This window comes from Eretmochelys imbricata, chromosome 2, assembly GCF_965152235.1.
Source record: "Eretmochelys imbricata isolate rEreImb1 chromosome 2, rEreImb1.hap1, whole genome shotgun sequence".
In the NCBI taxonomy this organism is placed as follows: domain Eukaryota; kingdom Metazoa; phylum Chordata; order Testudines; family Cheloniidae; genus Eretmochelys; species Eretmochelys imbricata.
In genome coordinates this window covers 261,910,713-261,929,600 of record NC_135573.1, presented here as the reverse complement: position 1 = coordinate 261,929,600, position 18,888 = coordinate 261,910,713, and the positions used below count along the sequence as shown (strand labels likewise).

The window sequence follows — 18,888 nt, the reverse complement described above, 5'->3', positions numbered from 1 at the left end:
AAATGTTTTGTAGTGGTAAACACCCATTTTTTCATGCTGTGTGTATAAAAAGATCTTCTATACTTTCCACAATATGCATCCGATGAAGTGAGCTGTAGCTCATGAAAGCTTATGCTCAAATAAAGTGGTTAGTCTCTAAGGTGCCACAAGTACTCCTTTTCTTTTTGCGAATACAGACTAACATGGCTGTTACTCTGATACATATAAAAGAAACAGATGCACAGAAGAGAAAGAATCTTTACTCAGCTATGAACTTTCTCGTTATAACAGTAAGTTACAATCTCCTTCTCTGCAGGCCCAGGTTGCCAAATCTTCCCTTTACACTTCCACAGATCCTCAGAACAAACTCATTTCTTCTTCCAAAATTTTCTGTAATCGTCCAAATTAAACTCATCATCCAACACTTCCTCCTGTTTGCTCTTAAGCCTTCTGGGATCGCGTTTCCGTAACCTCGCTCTTCTTTCGGCCTCAGAAAGAGTGTTGATGTCTACAGGCATCTGGAGGGCAACAAAAATTAATAATCAGACAAAGGCATTTTATTCAAATGCCTCACTGTTCAAAAGGAGAGAGATGGGATATTGTTGTGCAGAGGAGTTTGCCACAAAATAAAAATCCCAATAGAGGTTAATCAAATAGGAATCATTTTATTGATCACGATTCTCTTACTGACTGCTGGGGTTTCACTGGTTTGGGGGCAGATGCAGAAGTTATTCTGCATTCATCTGTTATCCTGAGGATGTATGATGTAGTAGCGAAAGGTCAGCAGAACACAAACATCTAACCTTCCAAACAGGGGTTGACTGGGCAATGGCAAAAGTAATGTGGCATGTAGAGGTTGCAGTTATTAGTACTGTGCAAAATAAGCTGAAAAAAATAGTAAGTGGAGGAGGGATTGGGTTTCTTTTCAATTAGGAAGATTGCATTTTTAAGTGGATTTATTACTGGAGAAAAGTGTTGGGAAAACAGCTCTGTGGAATGTAGTCCCTGTGCTTATCCACACTAGAGATATAGCACTGGCTTCCTCTCACCCCACCAGCCATGGTGCATCAACCCCAACTTGAATGGACCATGTCTAGGCATGCAACCATCATTCAATTTGACTCATTCAGTACTAGGCCAATAAGAACCATTTGTGGTGGTGGGTTTTGTGCTGTGGACACCTACCCACTGGGAGCTGACCCAAGACCCACTAAACTCGTACGTAAGATCCATCAGATGGCAATGACTTTCAGTTACGGGACTGGTTTTATGCTGGTGATCTCAAGGTGAAAGGCATTTTATCCCATTATTAATCCCCATAGCCATCCAGACTCTGACCCACCTGCTCTTGTATTCAAGTGACTTTCCAAGGGGTAAAGGGGTTTGGTTCCTGGAATCACCACATTCCCCCCCAAAAGGCCTGTATCTCAAAGACCTGTCTTTGGCCAGAGGAGGCTGAGATCAGCAGGAAGGAGGGAGTCAGGGGTTGCCTGAGAAATGCCTGGAGCATGAGGTGGCTTCTGAACTATAACCACACACTGCACCCAGACAGGACATCCATTACATTTCTAGGGTAGGGGGGATTTCAGCCCCATATTCTTATAAAGGGGTGAGGGGAAATTAAAAAATTCTGAAGATTAGCCCCCTCCATCTTCTATAATCCATCTGAAGGGAAGGCGGGGAAGGGAGCCCACTTCATCATTCAGGCCAACACCTGGAGCAATGTTAATAGGCTCTAAAGGGAGATGCACTCTGCCCTCAATGAGCAGGGATTAATGAATGTAACTGGGCCATCTGAGGGTGGAAGCGTCTGGGGAAGCAAACTAGGAAGAAACTGGGATAGAGCTGAACACAACTTTCCAAAAATCCAATGCGATTACTAATTAGTACTACTTCTACAGCTTCACAAAGTGTCTATGATGTAGGAACACTGGAACAGCCACCCCAACAGTATCTAATGATCCATCTAGCCTTATGTCCTGTTAAATAGATGACCATTAAAAATACTGGTGGCTCTGCCTCCTTGGAGGAACTTAATTGAACCTCATGTTTCAGGATAAGGAGACAACTCTGCCCCCGGACAAATGCATTTGGAGGTTTATCACCTTTCTCTACAGCATCAAAGTGGTCCATCCAGCCTAATACCCTGACCACAATGGTCTGATCCAATATGGCAAATCCTATGTACTCATCAGTGACCGATACAGGATGCGTCAGAGGAAATTGTAACTCCACCCCTCTCGTTACGCACCTACTTGGGCAATACTCAATACAACCTCCATCCCAGCAGTTCTATTAAAAATTAGATTTTGCTCAATTTCTTACTGTAATGATCCGCCTTGGCTCCTTATAGCGGATGTGAATAGCAGATCCATCAGGCCTGACCAAGAGCACGGGGTAGGACCTGCCGTACGTCTGCCTCTGAATGCGGGCAATGGACGTCCTGTTGGAGTTATATTGGCTGAGGGATGTATGCAGATGGCAAGCAATGGGGAGTAACCTGTGCATGGCATCCTGACGCAACAAACTAAGAGGAATTAAAACAGGGCAGGGTTAGTTATTCTTCCCCTCCATTCCACAGGGATGCAGAGGAAAAGATAGTCAAGTTCAGTAGACCAACATACATGACTAGGGCCCAACCAAATTCAGAGTCCATTTTGGTCAATTGCACGGCCAGAAGGTTTAAAATTGGTCAATTTCACTATTTCAGCTGTTTAGATCTGAAATTTCAGGGCCTTGTAACTAGGGGGGTCCCTACCCAAAAGATGATCGGGGGGAGGGGAGGGTGTCAGGGGATTGCCACCCTCACTTCTGTGATGCCTTCACAGCTGGGCAGCAGCCCTGGAGCTTCCTACAGCAGGGGGAAGAGGCTCCCGGAGTTGGAGGTGAATCTGATCTCCCTGTGCTGCTGGGAGTGCCCTGCCGGGGGCTCCTAGCTGCTAGCCCCAGCCAGTGGCGGATAAACGCATGGGCACTCCGGGGGCAGAAGCCCCACAGCCAGGCACCCTGAGGGGCAGAAGCCTTAAGCTTGGCTCTGTACAACCCTCACTTCTGCGCTGCCACTGGAGGTAGGTCTGTTCTCCCCACCAAGAGCGGCCATGCAGGGGAAGGACGAGTCCTGTCCTTCCCCAGCTCAGCCCGGACTAGCAGCTAGGAGCTCCCAGCAGCATGGGAAGATCAGATTTCACAGGGAAGGGCTTATTTCTTGTTCCTTGACATGTTTTTCATAGCTGTGAAACTGGTAGGGCCTTATACATGACACCATGTCACAGAACATGGACTAGAGACGGAAGAGATTTATAGTCCTCCAGCCAGGCTACTTTTAAATGTCCCAAGCAAAGAAGCTTCCACCACAACCCTGGTAATATTAACGATGATGAGCATTTACATAACATTTACCTTCAAAGTGGTTTACAAATATTAAGTAATTATATTAACAACAACGATATTTTTGCTTATACAACAATTGTACACAGGACCTAAGGCATTTTTCAAAGGAAAGCAAATGCTTAATGGAGAAAACAACAATCAAGGAAATTGAACCACACAGTATTTAAGTGGCTTGGGAGGATTAGAACTCCAGGCCAGGATTAGAACTCAAGTTCTGTGCACAGATGAACAGGCCAAGCCCCTCTTTCATATCCCACAATCAGACAGATCTCATCTGCAAATCCTTGGTCCTGTAGTACAGCCTGGCATTTTAACGAACCGTTTTTCTTTCTTCAAATAAATAAGTCATTTGTTGATGATCGGCCTCCAGGACAGATTGCACTAGGCTAATTTATATCATGTGACTAGAATTCACAGGGCCTTGGATCACCAATCTTCACAGAAAAGCAAAGTGGAATAGTGTAAACAGCAAAAATAGGAGAGTACAGACAGGCAAGGAAAATGGTTAGAGCCATGGAAAATCTTCCTCATTAAAAGGAAGTGTAAAGATCAGGACTTTTTCGTTTAGAGAGAAGAGGAGCATGAGGGGCACAATAGATTTGGTTTCACTGGTCCTGGTCATGGAACTCTTAACTCAAGTGAACAATACCACTGTGACATTCTCCAGAGTGCAATCTGGACTGCTGTGTTCCCTTAGTTCTCCAGCCTGGCATGCCTTTTATACCGTTTTGCTGATGAACAGCAGCCCCTGTAGGCTCTCCTCACTCTCAGCCACCAGCATGCAAAGTCACCCCCAGCTGAATACATGAATGCTATACCCAGCCATCCATGAATTACATACAGGAGGACACCATGCATACCCTTCAGCCCCAACCTTGCTCCCCAAAAATGTGCATCTTATACTGTTCAGGACCCTCCTGGCCAGTATAAGCTCATAGATAGATATTCATTACCCATTGTTGGAGTGAAGACTAGGCACTAGGCTTGTTGACCTAAGATTCTCAAAAACAATGAGGAGTCCTTGTGGCACCTTGGCGACTAACAAATTTATTTGGGCATAAGCTTTCGTGGGCTAAAACCCACTTCATCAGATGCAGAGAGTGAAAATACAATACACCCAAACCCCCTCTCCCACCCGAGCCCAGCCATGAGGGTCCCCCCAGCCCACACCCCATCTCCCTCCTTCCCAGAGCCCAGCCATCTGTCCCCTTACCACCCAGGGTTCCAGAAAGAGAAACAGCCTGTTGCTGGTTCCCAGCCAGGCTTGTGTGGAGTTTTCTGAGCGCTACTGTCTCCTTCCCTCAAGGCATACAGGAAATTACAGTTGCTCGGAACCCTCTACTCTCTCTCCCTTCCCCGCCCCATGTCTTCTATGTGCAAACTGGGCTCTGCCAGGTCCAGTGGCCTCTAGTTGCGGCCAGCAGCACTGCAATCCATTTCTTTGGGGTAAGGAAATTATGTGCAAAACCCATTAATTTCTGCAAAATTCGGCATTGCACAATGGCGCAGAATTCCCCCAGGAGTAACATGTCAACCGGATAATAATATTCAGCAGATTATGAGTTTTCAAATGATACCTCACAAGGCATACTTTGTACAAAATATAACAAATGGTGAACATGGGGTACAGGGTGTCAACGCCTGATTTCACTGGGGCAATCTGGGCAATAAGGGCTGGAGGATCAGATCCTGTCTTAACGAGAATAACGACAAACTTTATTCTTGGTCATAAAGGGTCTGATCTTTTGAGGTACTGAGTACCTACTGAAGAGATAGCCCATTTATTCAATCAAAATTAACACCAGGACCAACATCAGCCAGCCCTTTAGCCAAGTCACAGTATTTGAATGTAAAGCTTACCCCAGAGTCCTGCTTACTGCTGACATCCTGCTCTTAGGTAAAACCACAGAAGTCCAAGGAACCAGTTCAACGAGGGCTGTGCCTGGAATACTGGATTTAATTGCTGCATGAAACTATTCCATAAAGTTCCTCAAGGTAAATGATCCAATCTTACACCACAGCTCTGCACCATACACGTTCTTCTCTTTGTAGGTAACCTAATGACCAAATGGACCAAAAAGAGATGGATCAAGCAAAGCAGCCTTTTCTTGTGACTTTAATCAAATCTCTTCTGAAATTGCCCATTTTTTTAAAAAAAAAAAAAAAAACCTTGAAATTCTGAGGTAGCTAATTAGCATTTTGGAAAGTGCTTTAAAATGACAAATTAGTGTAAAGGAGGATTCTGAGAACTGATGATTTCACCTTCTTTCTCTGCAAAATTATAGCATATGGCGGCTCAAATCAGGCCAATCTGTGCTTTGCGTTCTTTGATCGTTCCAGGTAGAAATGGTGCAACCTGCATTAAAGCAGAAACAGAAGGAAGATATCCAATGTATGACATTTAATTTTCTGCAGCAACATTTCTCATAGTCACTAGCAAGTTCACTTAATTCTTCATCAGATTTTATTATTAAGTCTTAGGAAAATAAGGTAATTCCCATACACATGTCATCTGGAAACTGGCTAATGTCTAGAAGCCACTGGAGTTGCTTTGCCAAAGGAGAAGGAACTGTTTTCTGACGGCTGACAGATGAGTCACACTGGGACTCTGCAATGGAGCAAACCCATCTGGCTCTGCCTCTCTGATCCCCCAAACCTCCCTCTCCTCTTCTGATCCTGCTCTCCTCCTCTGATGGTGGTTCCCAACAACTCCCATATGCCAAGGATGAGTACAGAGCTCAGAGCTCTGTGTGGCAACACAATACTGGCAGCTGAGAGGAGAGAATGAATGGCAGGAGGAAATTGCTTTGGCAGGGAGGGATCTTTGATGGTGGAGGGATATCATGTGTCTGGTGACGGGAAAAGGAGAGGTACCCAAAACATGTACTGTTCCCTTCAGTATCCCAAGGGTTAACACTCTGCTCCATATTTCAGTCTAACTGCACCTGCAGGGTTCCTGATGATCCTGTTATACACCAGGTCTGTCATGTGGGATTACGGGTATAATCACAGGAGGGGAGCAGTATAGCCAGCACACATTTCATACAGCTGGCTGCACCCCTGAATGCATAGGGTAGGCTGCAGTGTGGCCCGAACACCTCACACATTCATATCTACCCTTGAATAGGAAGAGGTTATTTCCCCCCTTTACTACAGTGGGCCAAATTCAAACCTGGTTGAACTCTTTAATGGGGCGACACCAGGAATGAATTTGGCCCAGTATTTTCCACATATAAAATCCTTTAGCCATTCTGTGCCATCTCTGGTTACAATATCGAGGGTGCTGTGTGAATTTTAGACACAAATTAACCAAAACCTGGCCACATTGCAAGCTGGGATCTCTGCGTAGGAGCCTCCTTCCTATAACCTTCCATGACTAGTCTGTGTAGCAGGGTCATGATTAGGCTCACATGCAACAACTTAAGACTGCAATCACTTTTCACTTGTCTGACTCTAAAAGCTCCCTAATGCTCCCATGTAACGGAGTTATAGCCTGCGTCTGCCTCCCCTGCCCCTGCTCTGCACGTAGGACTCACACATGCTAAACACATTACTATGTGTTATTTGTGTTGTGGCAACACCTGAATGTTTCAGACAGGATCAAGCCCCCATCTCAATAGGGTGCTGTACAAACACCTATCCGATTAAGATCTGATACATCCTGTGCTGGGGTCTCCCCTCTTGCACTTGCAAGGACAGATTAATTGATTGAGGTGTTATAGCTAGAACTCCTATGATCCTAAAGCATCCCAACAGTGGGAACCCAGGAAAATAAAACCTCAAGGTCTGAGAAAAAAAGAAGTAGGGAGAAGCAGGGACAGAGTGATGGGCAGGGTGACAGGCAGGGTGTTGGGCACATATGGTGTAGCAGGGCAATAGGCAGTGACAAGAGCAGGGTGACAGGCAGTTATAGGGGCAGCCAGAGCAGGGTAACAGGGATGTGGGGGAGGGCTATGAGGATAACAGGTGCCCCAGGGGGCATGGCAGGAGAGGGGATGTAGGAGGTGGGTCACCCAGGGAACATGGAGGCAATAGGGCCAGGGTCAGAGAAGTAGCAGGATTATGGGGCATAGAGAGAGCTAAGGCAGCAGGTGCAGGGGGCGGGCCATGGAGCACAGGGTGGGCTGAGATAGCTGCATGCAGAAGGGGGCTGAGGTAGCAGGTACAGGGGGCATAGGGCCCTGGGGGGCAGGGGGTGATGTGGCAGGGGAGGGGGGGAATGGCTGTGGAGCACAGAGGAGGCTGAGGTACTGGGTGCAAGAGGGGGACAAGCTGAGGTAGCAGGTGCAGGGGGCATAGGGCCCTGGGGGTGATGTAGCAGGGTAGTGGGGTGAGGAGACAGGCTGTGGAGCAGAGAGGGGGCTAAGGTAGCAGGTCAGAAGGCACAGGGCCCTGGGGCACAGGATGCAAGATAGCAGGGGAGAGTGGGGGAAAAACAAGTCAGAGGGCACAGAGAGGGCTGAGGTAGCAAGTTAGGGGGCACATGGCCCTGGGGTGCAGGGGGTGGGGGGAACAGGCCTGGGGGCACAGAGGGGGCTGAAGTAGCAGGTCAGGGGGCACCTCAGCCCCCCCGTGGCCCCCAACCTGCTCGCTCCCCCCCCCCCAGGGCCCCGTGCCCCCCGGCCTGCTCCCCCCCTCCCCCCAGGGCCACGTGACCCCAGCCTGCTCCCCACCTCCCCCGCGCCCCAGGGCCCCCCGCCACGGGGGGGGGTGGGGGCGCTGAGGTCCTGGGCGCAAGGGTGGTGGGGGGGGAGCTGAGGCAGCAGGTGCAGGGGCCGCAGCGGGGCGGCGGTATCCCGGCGCGGGGGGGCACAACCCTTACCCCATTGTGAGGCTGCCCGGGAACCCCAGGGACGAGGCCTGCGGTCTGGGGGGGCGAGGTCCCGCGCCCCAGCCAGGAGACGCCCGCGCCCCAGCCCCGCGCCGTCACGCCCCCGCCCTCACGGCTGCCCCCTGCCTAAGGGCTTGGCCCCGAGGCCCGCTTCCCGCCACCGTTCCCTGGCCGGCCTGGCAGCGCCCCCCGCGGGCACACGAGCGGCCCCTTCCCTCGGCCGGGCCCGCCCCCAGCCGCGCTCGCTGCCGCCGGCGCCCCGCTCCGCACCGCGGCCCGGCCCCTCGGGCGGCGCCCTCCCCGCACGCGGCCCTCGGCGAGGCTCGCGCCCCCTCACGTGACTCACGCCCGGGCTCGGAGAAGTCTCCTGCGCGAGGCCTCCCACCCCAACAACCGCCGCGCGCACGCGTGCCCTTCCCCGACCCGCCCGCCGCCGCCGTCAGCACGCGGCGCCGACCCGCCCATGAAGCAACGCGCCGTCTCCAGAGACGCGGAGCGCGCCGCCAGCCCGCCCACGTGGGGGGGGGGGAGAGAGAGAGAGAGAGAGAGAGGGGCGGGGTCGCGCGCGCGGTGACGCGTGCAGAGGGTTCGCGGGGGTTTCCCCCTAGCAGCAGACTCCCCTGCCCGGACCCGGCTTCTCCCATGAGTTGGCGCCGCCTGTGCGCCGTGGCAGCGGCGGGTGAGTTCAGGGGAGAGGGCCCCGGTTCCTCCTTCCCAGCGCCCCCCATGCAGCCCCCGCCTACCTCCCCCCCAACCCCCGCCTTCCTCCTCCTCTACAGCCCCAGCCCCCCCGCCCCCGCCTTCCTCCCCCAGCTCCCTTCCCCAACCCCCACCTTCCTCCTCCTCTACAGCCCCAGCCCCCGCCTTCCTCCCCCCAGCTCCCTTCCCCAACCCCCGCCTTCCTCCCTCCTCTACAGCCCCAGCCCCCCGCCCCCGCCTTCCTCCCCCCAGCTCCCTTCCCCCAGCCCCCGCCTTCCTCCCCCCTCTACAGCCCCAGCCCCCGCCTTCCTCCCCCCAGCTCCCTTCCCCAACCCCCGCCTTCCTCCTCCTCTACAGCCCCAGCCCCCCGCCCCCGCCTTCCTCCCCCCAGCTCCCTTCCCCCCGCCCCCGCCTTCCTCCTCCTCTACAGCCCCCGCCTTCCTCCCCCCAGCTCCCTTCCCCCAACCCCCGCCTTCCTCCCCCCTCTACAGCCCCAGCCCTCCCGCCCCGCCTTCCTCCCCCCAGCTCCCTTCCCCCAGCCCCCCCGCCCCCGCCTTCCTCCCCCCAGCTCCCTTCCCCAACCCCCACCTTCCTCCCCCCTCTACAGCTCCAGCCCTCGCCTTCCTCCCCCCTCTGCAGCCCCAGCCCCCGCCTTCCTCCCCCCTCTGCAGCCCCAGCGCCCGCCTTCCTCCCCCCAGCTCCCTTCCCCAGCCCCCGCCTTCCTCCCCCCTCTACAGCCCCAGCCCTCCCGCCCCGCCTTCCTCCCCCCAGCTCCCTTCCCCCAACCCCCGCCTTCCTCCCCCCTCTACAGCCCCAGCCCCCGCCTTCCTCCCCCCAGCTCCCTTCCCCCAGCCCCCGCCTTCCTCCCCCCTCTACAGCCCCAGCCCCCGCCTTCCTCCCCCCAGCTCCCTTCCCCAACCCCCACCTTCTTCCCCCCTCTACAGCTCCAGCCCCCGCCTTCCTCCCCCCAGCTCCCTTCCCCCAGCCCCTGCCTTTCTCCCCCCTCTACAGCCCCAGCCCCCGCCTTCCTCCCCCTAGCTCCCTTCCCCCAACCCCCACCTTCCTCCCCCCTCTACAACCCCAGCCCTCCTGCCCCGCCTTCCTCCCCCTCTACAGCCCCAGCCCCCCTGCCCCGCCTTCCTCCCCCCAGCTCCCTTCCCCCAGCCCCCGCCTTCCTCCCTGACAGCCCCAGCCCCCGACTTCCTCCCCCCAGCTCCCTTCCCCCAGCCCCCGCCTTCCTCCCTGACAGCCCCAGCCCCCGCCTTCCTCCCCCCAGCTCCCTTCCCCCAGCCCCCGCCTTCCTCCCTGACAGCCCCAGCCCCCGCCTTCCTCCCCCCAGCTCCCTTCCCCCAGCCCCCGCCTTCCTCCCTGACAGCCCCAGCCCCCGCCTTCCTCCCCCCAGCTCCCTTCCCCCAGCCCCCGCCTTCCTCCTCCTCTACAGCCCCAGCCCCCCGCCCCCGCCTTCCTCCCCCCAGCTCCCTTCCCCCAGCCCCCGCCTTCCTCCTCCTCTACAGCCCCAGCCCCCCCGCCCCCGCTGTCCTCTCCCCAGCTACCTTCCCCAACCCCCACCTTCCTCCCCCCTCTACAGCCCCAGCTCCCCCACAGCTCCCTTCCCCCGCCTTCCTCCTTCCCTACAGCCCCAGCTCCCTTCCCCCAGCCCCTGCAATACAGCCCCATCCCTCATGCTCCCCTCCCCAGTACAGCCCAGCCCCTATGTGCATCCCGCAAAACAGTCCCATCCCTAGTGCTTCCCCCCAGCTCCCCTTCCCACAGCCCCCATACCACCACCACCACTTCCTCCTCCTCATGTTCCTATTTAGCTCCAGAAGGTGTTCCTGGCTTTATTGATTTTGTTCTGGATGTCCTGGTTTGTTCTACTGACCTCTGGTGTCTGTGCCTTGTTGTGGTGTGACAGCTTGTGTGCTCTAATGATCCCCAGAGTCTGTGTCGGTGGGGGCTTTTTGCTCCTGGTAGGTTCAACCATGCCGAATTGGTCTGTGGGGGAGGGCTGGACCAAAAAAATAAAACAACACCCTGGTCCTCCAGGTTGGGGATTAGGCAAAGGGCTAACAACCCTGTCCCCATAAAAAACAAAATATGTTTCGGAAACAGCACCAGAGAAATCGACCATTACAGTGTGTGACGGCCTTCAGGAGTGAATGACCTGTATGACTGCCGGTGGTGAAAGCTGAAAGGAAGCCACTGGCATGAAGACTGAAGTGCTCAACACCAAGACAAAAAACAAACTTGTTTTTTGGAATGTGCAGACAATGTATGAAACAGGGAAGCTAGCTCAGGTCACAGCAGAGATGAGACGCTACAGCTTACACATCCTGGGTGTCAGTGAGAGCAGATGGTCGGGCTCAGAAAGATTAACAGCCTTGTGAGAAACTTTGCTGTTTTCTGGATGGGATGATGGACAACACCATGAGAGTGTTGCCATCCTTTTGAAGAAGGGAGTGAAGCATTCCCTGCTTGAATGGAAATCCATCAGCAGCAGACTTATGAGAGCCAGACTGAAAGGAAACATAATAATATCTCTCTGATTCAGTGCTATGCTCTGACAAATGACAGTGACGAAGAAGTAAAGGACAAATTCTACCTTACACTAGAGGTGGAGTTAGAGAGAGTACCACGCCATAACCTAATTATCATCATGGGAGACCTGAATGCCAATGTGGGTAAGGACAGCACAAACGATGACAGAGCAATGGGAAGACATGGGTGTGGCACCATGAATGCAAATGGAGAAAGGCTTATTGATTTCTGTAATATGAACAACCTAGTCATCGGTGGAGCCCTATTTGAACATGGTGAAAGTCACAAACTGATGTGGTGGTCTCCAAATGGCAGAGATAAGAATCAGATTGACCATATCGCAAAAAGAAAAGGAGTACTTGTGGCACCTTAGAGACTAACCAATTTATTTGAGCATAAGCTTTCGTGAACTACAGCTCACTTCATCGGATGCATACTGTGGGAAGCACAGAAGATATTTTTTATACACACAAACCATGAAAAAATGGGTGTTTACCACTACAAAAGGTTTTCTCTCCCCCTGCCCCACTCTCCTGCTGGTAATAGCTTATCTAAAGTGATCACTCTCCTTACAGTGTGTATGATAATCAAGTTGGGCCATTTCCAGCGCAAATCTAGGGTTTAACAAGAACATCTGAGGGGGGGGGGGGTAGGAAAAAACAAGGGGAAATAGGTTACCTTGCATAATGACTTAGCCACTCCCAGTCTCTATTCAAGCCTAAGTTAATTGTGTCCAATTTGCAAATGAATTCCAATTCAACAGTCTCTCGCTGGAGTCTGGTTTTGAAGTTTTTTTGTTGTAATATCGCAACTTTCATGTCTGTAATCACGTGACCAGAGAGATTGAAGTGTTCTCCGACTGGTTTATGAATGTTATAATTCTTGACATCTGATTTGTGTCCATTTATTCTTTTACATAGAGACTGTCCAGTTTGACCAATGTACATGGCAGAGGGGCATTGCTGGCACATGATGGCATATATCACGTTGGTAGATGTGCAGGTGAACGAGCCTCTGATAGTGTGGCTGATGTTATTAGGCCCTGTGATGGTGTCCCCTGAATAGATATGTGGGCGCAGTTGGCAACGGGCTTTGTTGCAAGGATAGGTTCCTGGGTTAGTGGTTCTGTTGTGTGATGTGCGATTGCTGGTGAGTATTTGCTTCAGGTTGGGGGGCTGTCTGTAGGCAAAGACTGGCCTGTCTCCCAAGATTTGTGAGAGTGTTGCGTCATCCTTCAGGATAGGTTGTAGATCCTTAATAATGCGTTGGAGGGGTTTTAGTTGGGGGCTGAAGGTGACGGCTAGTGGCGTTCTGTTATTTTCTTTGTTAGGCCTGTCCTGTAGTAGGTGACTTCTGGGAATTCTTCTAGCTCTATCAAACTGTTTCTTCACTTCCGCAGATGGGTACTGTAGTTGTAAGAATGCTTGATAGAGATCTTGTAGGTGTTTGTCTCTGTCTGAGGGGTTGGAGCAAATGCGGTTGTATCGCAGAGCTTGGCTGTAGACAATGGAACGTGTGGTGTGGTCAGGGTAAAAGCTGGAGGCATGTAGGTAGGAATAGCGGTCAGTAGGTTTCCAGTATAGGGTGGTGTTTGTGACCATCGTTTATTAGTACTGTAGTGTCCAGGAAGTGGATCTCTTATGTGGACTGGACCAGGCTGAGGTTGATGGTGGGAGGGAAATTGTTGAAATCATGGTGGAATTCCTCAAGGGCTTCTTTTCCATGGGTCCAGATGATGAAGATGTCATCAATGTAGCGCAAGTAGAGTAGGGGTGTTAGGGGACGAGAGCTGAGGAAGCGTTGTTCTAAGTCAGCCATAAAAATGTTGGCATACTGTGGAGCCATGCGGGTACCCATAGCAGTGCCGCTGATTTGAAGGTATACGTTGTCCCCAAATGTAAAATAGTTATGGGTAAGGACAAAGTCATAAAGTTCAGCCACCAGGTTGGCCGTTATATTATCGGGGATAGTGTTCTTGACGGCTTGTAGTCCATCTTTGTGTGGAATGTTGGTGTAGAGGGCTTCTACATCCATAGTGGCCAGGATGGTGTTATCAGGAAGATCACTGATGGATTGTAGTTTCCTCAGGAAGTCAGTGGTGTCTCGAAGATAGCTGGGAGTGCTGGTAGTGTAGGGCCTGAGGAGGGAGTCTACATAGCCAGACAATCCTGCTGTCAGGGTGCCAATGCCTGAGATGATGGGGCCCCCAGGATTTCCAGGTTTATGGATCTTGGGTAGTAGACAGAATATCCCTGGTCGGGGTTCTAGGGGTGTGTCTGTGCGGTTTTGATCTTGTGTTTACCAGCAGGAGAGTGGTGTGGGGGGAGAGAGAACCTTTTGTAGTGGTAAACACCCATTTTTTCATGGTTTGTGTGTATAAAAAGATCGTCTGTACTTTCCGCAGTATGCATCCGATGAAGTGAGCTGTAGCTCACGAAAGCTTATGCTCAAATAAATTGGTTAGTCTCTAAGGTGCCACAAGTACTCCTTTTCTTTTTGCGAATACAGACTAACACGGCTGTTACTCTGAAAATTGACCATATCATGATCAATGGCAAATGACAACGCTCACTGGCAGATGTGAAAGTGAGAAGGGGTGCAGCTGTTGGCAGCGACAACCACCTTGTGACAGCCTCCATGAAGCTAAAACTGAGAACTGTGAGTCCACCAAACAAGGGACATAGATGTTATGATATTGAGAAGCTAAAGTCCCTTGAAATACAGAAAGCCTTGGTTCTGCAGTTAAAGAACAGGTTCCAAGCACTTGCAGACCTTGACGAAGAGGAGGGGAGTGCAGATGAGATCAACAAGAAGTGGGACAAAGGAACAGCAATGTATGAACAGAGCTGTGAAGCCTGTCTAGGCTACAGGCAGAAGAAAAGGAAGAAGTGAATCACACCCAGCACATGGAACGCCATGGAAACCAGACGAGCCTTGAAGAAAAAAGTTTTTAGACACAAAATCCCAGAAGCTAAAGGACAAATACCATGAGCCATATAGCAAGGCACACTGGGAGGTCAAATGCCTTGCGAGAGTGGACAAACAGCATTATATTGATAATCTGGCAACACAAGCAGAGGATGCAGCTGCTCATGGTGAACAAGAAACCATCTATAAAATGATGCAGCTTATCAGTGGTAAACAGCAGACACCAACAAGCACTCTTATCAGGAACAAACAAGGACACCTACTAACAACCGAAAAAGAACAAGAAATGCGCTGGACATAGCATTTCAAAGAATTGCTGAAGCCATCTAAAGAGGAAGCAAACATCCAGGAGGCAGAATAAGATCTTGATATCAACACAGACACCCCACTAAGGAAGAGATCATTCAAGCCATCAAATCCTTATAAAACAGGAAAGCTCGTGGCAAGGATAACTTGAATGCAGAATTGTTCAAGGTAAATCCTAAAGTAGCAGCATCTATCCTGGCCCCTCTATTTACATCAATCTGGGAAAGGGGAAAAGTGCCAGAGAAGTGGACCAATGGGGTTATAGTGAAGATACCAAAGAAAGGAACTCTGTGATTGTAATAACTGGCATGGTATCACACTTTGCTTGGCACACATAAAAGTATTGTGTAAGATCATAGTTCAGCGTATATCAGAGGCAGTTGATAGTGTTCTCAAAAAAGAGCAAGCTGGTTTTCGGAAAGGGCATGGATGCACAGACCAGATCATAATAGAACAGTGCTTAGAATGGCAATGGCAACTCTACATAAATTTCATAGACTTTGAGAAGGCTTTTGATAGCATTCACAGAACCAGCCTATGGCGTATTCTGCAGGCATATAGAATTCCTTTCCGCATAATCAATGTCATCAGAAGCTTCTATTTCAACTTTATATGCAGTGTTGATCACAGTGAGCTCAGTTTTGAAGTCAAAACAGGAGTATGTCGGCGTGTGTCATGTCTGCAATCCTCTTCAACATTGCCATTGACTTGGTAATGAGGCGTACAACAGAAGACCTGCCAAGAGGCATTAAATGGACACTCTTCTCATCCCTTGAAGATCTGGACTTTGCAGATGATGCCGGTCTCCTATCACATACCCAGCGCCATATGCAAGAAAAAACAACTCAACTCAATGCACTCAGCCAGCAAATTGGACTGAAAATCATTTGTAATAAGACAGATCGCAGATCTTACCTCGCCATTACCAGTGTGGATAGAGGATTATGTTCTCACCAGTGTAGAAACATTCACATACTTGCACAGCACCATCAGCCAGGATGGTGGAACAAGCCAGGACACCCGGAACAAAATCAATAAAATCCCATAACTCTCCTCCCTCAATATAGGCCTCTCCCCAGGGCTCCCCTCAGCCCCAATACTTCCCCTCCCACAATACAGCCCCATTCCCAGATCCCTTCCCTGAGCCCCTGTTTGCCTCCCCAAATACAGCCCAATCCCAACGCTCCCCCCAGCCCTGTACCTCTCGTCTCCCAATAGCCCATTCCCAGTGCTCCCCCCCCCCCCCCCACAGCTCCCCTTCCCACAGCCTCCTTCTGGCCCTAGCTGTCCCTCCCATCCCCCAATACAGATCCATCTGTAATACTCCCTCTCCTGCACAGGTTCCCCTCCCACAGCCCCCCCCCCCCCGCCTCCCTCTCCCCAGCATTTGCCCCTAGCTTCCTGACCCCTGCACCCTCACTCCCACAGTCCCCCGTATTTTCCTCCAACAGTACAGCCCCATCCTCCGTGCTTCTCCCCGAGCTTCCTGCTTGAGCTCCCTTTCCACATGCACTCCAGCTCCTCTCAGCCCCCTGCCCCTTTTCCACAGGCTCCCCCTCTCCCTGCCTCTCCTTTCCTATCCCATCCTCTGGCTGCAGGGAGAACTATCTCTCACATTTGTCATAGTACAGGCTATGACATTTTAAATATCTCTGACAGTTTCTGCCCCAAAGCCCTTTGCATGCTGGGCGTGCGTGATGCCAAACTCAGTGTGGGGCTAGTCGCCACCACAGCCCTCTACTTGGTATGGCAATTTCCTACTGTGCTGATGCACTTTTGACACCTGAGCAATAGTGTTGAAGTGAAGGAGAATCCCCTATGCTCCAACCCTCAAAATGCAAAAAGAAAAGGAGTACTTGTGGCACCTTAGAGACTAACCAATTTATTTGAGCATGAGCTTTCATCTGATGAAGTGAGCTGTAGCTCACGAAAGCTCATGCTCAAATAAATTGGTTAGTCTCTAAGGTGCCACAAGTACTCCTTTTCTTTTTGCGAATACAGACTAACACGGCTGTTACTCTGAAACCTCAAAATGCAGTCTCCCCTAGAAGGGAAATTTGGTCTCTGTTTAGCTGTACGTAGAAAAAACACCCAATAATACAGCTCAGGGAGTGAAAAGCAGCAGCATGTCTAATTAAAACTGTAGGGAGAGGCAAAATGGAAATGCCCATCTGGAATCATGATGGTAGGATCACAGTCTTGCACTTACAAAAACTGCCCTGGATTCTTTTAATGACTCCAGGAGGTCAGGGACTTGGCTTTGCACCAAGTCCTGTATGTTGTTAGCAGGGTCATCGGTTGCAGCATAAGGAGCCCAAAATCCCTGGCCCGGCAAGCTCTGTGTCCCCTCTGAGTGAGAATTCCTTTTTACAGGGTTATACAGAACTAGCTTATAGTTTTTGTGTTGCATTCATGTTCAGAATAGAAATGAAACCACTTAAACGTCTTGGGCCACTGAAGAAACTTTCCTTCACATTCTTGCCATTCATGTGAGGAAATTTTCTTGGACCCAGCACATCCTTAACCAGTACAACCCATGAGACTGAACTGTAATGTGCACCTGGGGCCCCCACTGAGTTAATGATCTCTGCATTCAAGAACAGAGTTTGTGACTTGCGTAATAGTTTACCAGATAAGCAGGGCCGGCTCCAGGCGCCAGCTTTCCAAGCAGGTGCTTGGGGCGGCAATTAGAATGCGGCGGCAGCCCGTGTCCCACGGCGGCAATTCGGCGGCAGCTCCTTGGGGCGGTAAAATTGCTAGAGCTGCCCCTGCAGATAAGACATTTTAATATAACCCAATGTATCTGCCACCAACGCATGCTTTAAAGATGAGTCCCTTGGCACTGACTTGTGCTTTAGAGGAAACCAATGTATTTCCTAGTGGGGTTGTAAACCTTTTTATCCTTTTGCAGCAAACATTAAACCCTGTGTCATGTTAAACTCTTCATGTGTTTCTCTGTTTGAATAAATTGCAAAAAATGTCGGGGACTTAATATAGGGATGAAACAGATGTCCTGACTCTGTCTGTGACATTGAGGGGAGGAAGGTTGTATTGTTGTGGGACTGGGGGGTGAGTGGCTGAGTAATATTGTTCCAGTTTATTTCTATTGGAGAAAGTAGGCTGCTTATATTGAGGGTTTTTTTAGAGCTCACCCCTTTGGTTTTGACCCATTTAGGAACTGGCTTCGTTGGCAGGAGGTCTAGAGAGTAAATGATCTTCTAATTTTGAAGGGATTTTGAATTATTGCAGAGGAAGATGACTTTTTCCCCCTCCTCAACTGTGGTTTTGTGCAGGATTGATTGGTTTAGCGATGGGATGGTAGAGAGTATGTTAAACATTCAATCCCGTGAAGGGAGAGACTCATTAAATGGGTTGGGATTATCTCGGTGGAGTTTTGACTGTCCCTCCTTTCATTTTTGTGGGGCGAGGAGTGGGGAGCTGTATATTGGATTGCATTGTTGCCATGCCAACCTGCTCTGAAAGTCCTTCTGGGTATGTCTACACTGCAATAAGGCCTGAGCCCATGTAAGTGGATTCTGACTTGGGCTGCAAGGCTATAAAATTGCAAAGTAGATGTTCGGGCTCTGGCTGGAGCCTGCCGGAGCTTGAGCCCAAATGTCTACAATTTTATAGCCCCGCAGCCCGAGCCCTACGAGCCTGAGTCAGCTGATGTGGGCCAGCTGCGTGTGTCTTACTGCAGTGTAGACATACCCTCGGTGTCTAGTTGCTGCAACTCTTCTGCCCCTTGGGGCTCTTGTGTCATTACTTTATGGATGCCTGGAACAGGTTTCTAGTACTTTTCCGTTTTTTTTCAACACTCTGTGGAAGACTGGCCTTTTCTCCCTATCCGTACCTCTTTGTTTTTCTCTCCCTCTGCCATTACTTAACTCTGGGCTTGTCTGTGCTTAAAACACTGCAGCTGAAGACACTACCCTGATGGGAGGGATTCTCCCATGGGCATAGGTACTCCTCCTTTCTGAGAGGTGGTAGCAAGGTCAACAGGAGAATTCTCCCATCGACTTGAGTGCTATCTACGCCAGGGGTTAGGTTGCTTTAACTGCTTCACTCCAGGGTATTGATTTTTCGCACCCCCTCTCTTAGTGACCGTAGACAGACCTATTTTTCTAGCAGAGACAAAGCCTTGGTTATAAAAGGGTCCCAATATACAGTGTTTTGTAAATAGCACTGAGTTCCCTGCATATGCACAGGGGACTTAT

General features: G+C 50.8%; 2 protein-coding genes across 6 annotated transcripts in view; one reads left to right on the top strand and one right to left on the bottom strand.

Moving 5' to 3' along the window:
* Window positions 1-219: 219 nt before the first annotated feature.
* On the bottom strand, window positions 220-8,641 carry MRPL55 (mitochondrial ribosomal protein L55). 3 transcript variants are annotated; one of them, XM_077808463.1, is made up of 5 exons: window positions 8,547-8,641; window positions 5,632-5,725; window positions 5,230-5,426; window positions 2,305-2,506; window positions 220-497 (listed from the first exon to the last, which is right to left on the bottom strand). In XM_077808463.1, the coding sequence occupies exons 3-5, from the start codon at window positions 5,253-5,255 to the stop codon at window positions 348-350; spliced, it is 378 nt and encodes a 125-aa protein (XP_077664589.1). In that variant the 5' UTR covers window positions 5,256-5,426; window positions 5,632-5,725; window positions 8,547-8,641; the 3' UTR covers window positions 220-347. The 3 variants fall into 3 exon arrangements, with proteins under 3 accessions (XP_077664589.1, XP_077664590.1, XP_077664591.1); XM_077808464.1 differs by lacking the exon at window positions 8,547-8,641 and adding an exon at window positions 8,192-8,308; XM_077808465.1 differs by lacking the exon at window positions 5,632-5,725 and having other exon boundaries at window positions 8,471-8,554.
* Window positions 8,642-8,757: 116 nt separating this feature from the next.
* GUK1 (guanylate kinase 1) overlaps window positions 8,758-18,888 on the top strand; it is a 48,232-nt gene continuing 38,101 nt past the window's right edge. For all 3 annotated transcript variants that reach the window (XR_013344978.1, XM_077808459.1, XM_077808461.1), the window contains exon 1: window positions 8,758-8,879. Coding sequence is in view for 2 of the 3 variants with exons in the window: in XM_077808459.1 (XP_077664585.1) it covers window positions 8,843-8,879 (37 nt within the window). In the remaining variant the exon portion in view is untranslated. The remainder of the gene's footprint in view (window positions 8,880-18,888) is intronic.

What these genes read in the sequence shown, in the direction of transcription:
- MRPL55 (XM_077808463.1), bottom strand. Translation starts at nt 5,255, where the DNA reads ATGTCAGCAGTAAGCAGGACTCTGGG. An exon ending in GCAGTAAGCAGGACTCTGGG is followed by an intron (nt 2,507 to 5,229) that starts GTAAGCTTTACA and finishes AATTCCTCTTAG; the next exon opens with TTTGTTGCGTCAGGATGCCA. An exon ending in AGCCAAGGCGGATCATTACA is followed by an intron (nt 498 to 2,304) that starts GTAAGAAATTGA and finishes GTTGCCCTCCAG; the next exon opens with ATGCCTGTAGACATCAACAC.